Source organism: Bombyx mori, chromosome 23, assembly GCF_030269925.1.
Source record: "Bombyx mori chromosome 23, ASM3026992v2".
NCBI lineage: Eukaryota > Metazoa > Arthropoda > Insecta > Lepidoptera > Bombycidae > Bombyx > Bombyx mori.
In genome coordinates, this window is record NC_085129.1 from 8,733,883 (window position 1) to 8,740,335 (window position 6,453).

At 38.1% G+C, this 6,453-nt stretch overlaps 2 protein-coding genes across 2 annotated transcripts in view; one reads left to right on the forward strand and one right to left on the reverse strand.

Annotated features, from left to right (window-relative positions):
• The window catches only part of LOC101743953 (uncharacterized), a 17,806-nt gene extending 16,527 nt beyond the window's left edge, over window positions 1-1,279 (forward strand). Inside the window, exon 7 of the mRNA XM_004932584.5 lies at window positions 573-1,279. Within this exon, the coding sequence (XP_004932641.1) occupies window positions 573-916 (344 nt within the window). The 3' untranslated portion in view covers window positions 917-1,279. The remainder of the gene's footprint in view (window positions 1-572) is intronic.
• On the reverse strand, window positions 901-6,453 carry LOC101745444 (palmitoleoyl-protein carboxylesterase NOTUM). The gene is made up of 3 exons (XM_012695868.4): window positions 6,110-6,453; window positions 3,300-3,403; window positions 901-2,657 (listed from the first exon to the last, which is right to left on the reverse strand). The coding sequence occupies exons 1-3, from the start codon at window positions 6,173-6,175 to the stop codon at window positions 1,514-1,516; spliced, it is 1,314 nt and encodes a 437-aa protein (XP_012551322.2). The 5' UTR covers window positions 6,176-6,453; the 3' UTR covers window positions 901-1,513.

Consider the following 6,453-nt stretch of genomic DNA (forward strand, 5'->3'; position numbering starts at 1 on the left):
GTAGATGTCTATGGGCTCCAGTAACCACTTAACACCAGGTGGGCTGTGAGCTCGACCACCCACCTAAGCAATAAAAAAATAATAATAAAAGAAATATATATCAAATACGGCAAATAGTACATACATGTGATCTACATACAAACAACGACTTTATGACTTTATAATTTAATGGATCAAATTGAAGAAAACGCAGAATAATAATCTTTATACCAAGAATGGTGGTTTATACTGGTGGTAGGACCTCTTGAGTCCGCGCGGGTAGGTACCACCGCCTTGCCTGTGTCTGTCGTGAAGCAGTAATGCGTTTCGGTTTGAAGGGTGGGGCAGCCGTTGTAACTAAACTGAGTGGCGCATTTACGTTGTAGATGTTCATGGGCTCCAGTAACCACTTAACACCAGGTGGCCCGTGAGCTAGTCCACTAATCTAAGCAATAAAAAAATGAAAAAAATTGTTTCATTACTCGATCTATCAAAAATAAACAATAACCCTTAATTACGCCATCGCTGAATGAATTATAATTGTTTTTTTAAATCGACTTCACATTTAAAAGACAATCTTGTATTTATTTCAGAAAACAATTGGCTGTGGCCGAATCTGCCACATCTTTGGGCGAGAACTAACAATCCCACAGAGCTATTCCTATACTTAGACCAGGCGATTAGCGCGTCACCACAGCCGACGGCACGCTCGCCAATGCACTCAGCAATGGCCCAAACCACGCCTTCTGTTCTCGACATTCTATTGTTACGCGGCTCTCTGCGTATTAATGCTGATGGAGTTAATCGTAGGGTGACGGCCCGTCTCACATCACTCTGGCGACCAAACGCGAACATTGTCTCCACAGATTTCTTCCTCGGCAACGACGTCATCGACGTATCCATAGCGATTAGCGTGGAGCGTGCTGAGCAGTTATGACGTCATCGAGCTCGTAATAAGACGGGAGGTCTGCATTTAAACAATAAAGTCCATATCACAGTACCTGTGCTACCTCCCAGAGTTCCGTAGCTCCCGCGCAAAACAGACCACTCAACTTTGCTCTGATTGGAATAACCGTCTTCACTCATACGATGAAGATTGACATAGTAATTTGAATCCGCAATTTTATAATGTTAGTACATGTGACCGGTGTCACATTAACGATTTTGAAGCGGAGCCAAATAGTTCGTTGATTTACTATTAAATTATTAACATTTGTATTTTAGCTCATAGTTCAAAACTAGTCTTGTACGCTGTAGTAAAAAAATTTATTGTACATAATTAAACATGGTGCCAAAGTGATATTGGTTTCTTTTTCTCTCTCACAAAATACAATTTCAAAATAAAAATATGAAACAAACCACACCACTAATCTTTACTTAAACAAATAAACATAATTATTTTACAATAATAAATATATATAGTTACATTAAAGCTTATGGTAAGTTTGAATTTCTTGTACTTGAACTCAGAATTAACGAGGTAGATTAAACGTGCTAAAGAGCACTAAATTGTCCGCACTAAAAACAAATATCTTCACACGTGCGGTGCGAGGAGCGGAAACAACTCCGCATGACTCATTCTAGAGAAGGCGCCTGCGTCTATTCCCATAGCTGCCGCCGCTCCGTGTACATCCATCCCGAAGCTTTGCAAAAGCGTTGCCAACGCCACTTCTTCCCCGGTCCGAGGGTCGCGAAGTCGCGGACAGGACCCGTTACACTGAGGCCAAGAACATATTTCAACGAGCCTCCGGGGGGCACAACCACCGCGAACATGTGTCTTTTTTGCTCGCCCCAAGCGGCGTTCCCAGCAGGCGAGCGCACGAGGTAGGGATATACCGGATACATTTATGGCGAGCCATTCTGGCCTTGCGAGTGCGCCGTGCGCGAGGCACGCCGGCGCATACACAGTCCGAACCGAATCGAGACTCGTTCGTAGAGCGACACCAGTTTTATGAACCATTTCCCACTGCGTTCTAGTTCGAGGTGCGCGAACACCTTCGGCGGCCAATTGTGCCGAATCAAACAGATATTGGAACACGAACAACGGAGTCCGGATATGTGGGTACAGTCGATATCCAAAATAACACAGCCATGGTTCTTTAACATGTTTTCGCACACATGAATTTGGTGGAGTACCACGCCACAAAGAATGACCGAGACGCGCTATAGCGGCTGCAGGAACCCGTCGATCGCGCGCCGGTCGATCTAGGAACCAGCCGGAATCTGAGACAGCGGCGACTTTTATTCTTTTCGATCGTAAGGCACGTCTAGCTGCATCCACGTGTAGCATCACACCAGTCCCGCCCGCACTAGACCCAACGAACATAAGTCGACCAGACAGTCCTGCCCGCAAGAGATCCTCAAGCACTCCCTCCACAATTAATCTCCCGGTAAAAGAAAATCCTCCAACTGCATGCGTTGCGGTTCGTGTACCCGACCACATATCACTCGAACAGTACGGAAGAAGGACGTGGTTTGAGGCGTGCCACAGCGGGTTAGCAGTTCGTTCTGCAGACAGCAGCGCAGGTGCTCGACGAACTCTTGGCCAACGAGTGGAAGACATGAGCGCTGGTCGTCGCCGCCACCGTGCTCTGCATGACGCTGTATCCCAACAGTATCCACCGCCTTCAAGATATACCACCCAGTGTTCAGTGTTAGAGCCACGGCGAAAATAATATCTGAAATATTTGTAATTATATTTGTGTTAAATTATATATAACGAGCGTTTCGGAACGATCCATATTAATATTATAATTATGAAAATAACTATTTCTGTCTGCTACGTGTTCGGGCTCAAGCCTCTAAGCCAATTTTGCGTAAATTAGATAAGTACCACTGGGGAAAAAATTACACTACCTTTCATCTTACTCTCTGACACGACATAAAGTGTAATTCACGCAGGTGAACCTGCAGTCAGAATGCTTATTCTAAATTTAATGGTAGCGGATACATCGTAGAAGACAAGATACTTGACAGATGCCTGAATCTTGCTAACGACGTCGTTAATAACGTCGTTATCCTCAAATAACTGGTTTACTGGCGGTAGGACATCTTTGGAGTCCTAACGGGTAGGTACCACCACCACGCTTATTTCTGCCGTGAAGCAGTAATGCATTTCGGTTTGAAGGGTGGGGTAGCCGTTGTAACTATATTGATACCTTAGAACTTATACCTCAAGGTGGGTGGCACATTTACGTTGTAGATGCCTATGGACTCCAGTAACCACTTAACACCAGGTGGGCTGTGAGCTCGTCCACCCATCTATGCAATAAATTTTTTTTTTATTTTATTTAAACATAATTAATGAATACTAGTCTTACCCTGTTGGAGAGCCGTCGTTGCAAGTTAGTGTAGTATTAGAGAGCCAGACTAGTTTCAAACTGTCGGGGGGCGACGCACTCCCGCTGACCGAACTTAGAATAGCCTAAAACAGAAAATAAAACCTTAGAGAAATTGAATCAAAATGTGACCATTTTGCGTTACAGACCCCGGATCTTTAGTACGATTGGAAAATTTCTTGAATCGAACCTAAAACATACTAAACTCTGTGGTTCTTTAATTAAAAAAAAAAAAAAATATTAAGTGATTGAACGTTTTAAACTAGATATTATAATTATTTTATGTAATTAAACTACATTCCGTTAGTCATAAACGCTGGAGCCAAATAAAATGCATTCATTTTAAAAATACATAATCCTATCGCCGTAAATTAAATATTTAATTTCATAGTAAATATACATGTGTATACTAAATTAATATTCGATAATCTTACACCACCAAACAAACCAGCTGGTCAAATCAGTGGATGCGTATTCAAAAACAGGCTCCCAACCGCAACAAAATACATATTCTGTGTTATATACAATTTCAGTGTAACTGAAAACAAAGCATTTTGTTCTGTCCCGAACCTGAGATCTCGTTTATCAGACGCATATAATACCGCTGAGCTACGAACATATTTCGATGTTTCAAAGCGGTATCTTCGTAATTCGGACAGAAAACTAGTTTTTAATAATTTCAACATAATTATTATTAATCTATGAATTCAATTATAATATTATAATATTATCAAAAACACTTGAACTTCCCGGTAAGATGCATTTCAAACTAATACTTAAACTTATGAGCTTGTCGATTACTCGTGACTAGGTCAATAAGTAATAACACAACGATATGTGCTATACGCATTATCCATACCTCAACTTAAGTCATAAAACCTATTGGGTTAGTAAAAATTAAAAATACGTCACAGATTTGTCTCAGTCCGTGCTACACAAATGAGTTTATTTTACAAAAAAACATCGATATAAGTTTATTTTGAATAAAATACAAACAAAGAAATAAAATAAATAAATTTATGGTATCGTCGCCTGATGTTGAAATTCATTATGGATTTGCGAAACGTTTTGTATGTTTACTGAGACACGTATGATATTTATGGTTCATGAGACTTTTATTGTGAGTGCTGCTCTAATTGTAACAACTTTTATTAAATAATTATCATTCCTTCTTTCATAATTACACTCGATTACTCTGACATACATTTTTGTAAATTATGTATACATATTTTTATAAATTAGCACAAAAGAACAAGTTTGCCAATCTTAAAAAAAAAAAATAATTCTAAAAATACTTCTCCGCATATAATTTCATTGACTTGTACCTGGTCTATTAAATGTTTTATCGTATATTTAAGCTATGCATACCGTGTATTTATGTAAATATAAATTTAAGCAACTATTTGGTTACCCAAAACAAAGCATAAGATAAGATTGCAAAATATCTTAAAACTTTGTTTTTAACCATTAACCTGGATCAACAAACAGCTATACAATAAGTAAATAAAACCTAATTAGTAATTAACTTCAATCTATAGAGACAACCACGTTATCTAAAAAAAAAATTAAATTACCAGTTGTTATAATCTTTTTGAAGTTTAAATGTCACACTATGCGAAAACCGTTTGTTTGTTTATCAAATTAATGTAATTTTAATGTGATTTTATCTTCCGATAGACAGGACGTTGGTTATCTAGTAAATTGCTTTTTAATTGTTCAGTAATACCTAATAATAATAAGATAATCTTTAACATGCCATAACATCCGGTGAAGGTTTCTACCACGGATAATTGAATCACTTCAATCATACGTAAATTTATTATTTCAAATAGGTTTTAATACGGATTTCAGTAAAGAGTTCACAGTAAACATACCTACTGCTTTTGTGAACTTTTTAGATTTAAACATTTTTATTCGCGTATTAACTGGGCAAAGTTTAAAACGTTTTCGCGCATAGCAACAATATTTCACGTGGGTATTTTAATGAAACATGATTTGGAATATAGTTTAGAGAGGCTAACTTACGTACTCATACGACATAACAAAGAATGTCTCAATATGGCAATTAGTATTAAAAAAGAAAAAATATAACAAAAGATAAATAATTTACATGTAACTCTATTTTAATCAAATCCTGTATATATTTATATTATTTTAATTAGAACTAGTTTTACGGTTTAATCACGCGTTTATTTTCATTTTACTATTTCGTTTCGAAGTACCTACCTCGATACTTTATAGTTTTCGTGGTCGCGAACGACTTGTCGGGATATTAAAATTAAAATAACAACCGCAAGATTATGCTGTAAAAGTAGTTTTAATTATTTTAATTATATATATATATATAATCGTTATTGTTTTAATTATAGTTATGAAATAAATATTTTAATTTTAATTATATAGGTATAAGTATACGACTTGCGAAAATACCTATAAGAAAATTTAAATTTTTTTTTAATTCATTTTGAGCTCTTATAATGTTGAGAGACGACTTGACGATTAAATATTTATTACGAATTTAATTTCCTAGGGAAGCGAGGAATTAAACCACCGGAACTAAATAAATTAAATCGAAGCAAAAAGCTACAATTTTTATTAAATTTTCTTATATATTAAAATGTCCACTTCATACTATATTTAACCTTTAAATAAAATAACCCTAAGAAAAACTAAAAACATCTGTATCACATCACTTTCTTAAAACGCACAAACACAATATATTTTTTTTACATTTAAGATGTCGTTTTTGAATTTAGAAAAAAATATTCGAAACAATTAAGAACAATGCGTACACAAATCGTCCATGTAATCCAGTTCCAGGTGTAGCGGCATTTAGCGCCGCGGCGTCGAGTTCTCATCGCTTCGGAGAGCGGAAAACAAGCGAACACGAGCGCGGAAATAGATCCAAAGCACACCCCATACTGGAAGGCGCGCGCGCACCACTGACTGAACGGTTGCCGGACCCGCCCCGCCTGCACGGTAGCGCTCCTGCTGTTTACAAAATAAAGCCTCTATTTAGAGCGAGGCGAGGGCGAAGGGCCCCACGCTTGTCGCGCAACTTCGGACCCAATAAAGGTGAGCGAGCAGCGGCTCGTTTGTGCGGCAGGCAGGGGCGAGACCGGCTCCGGCGGTAACA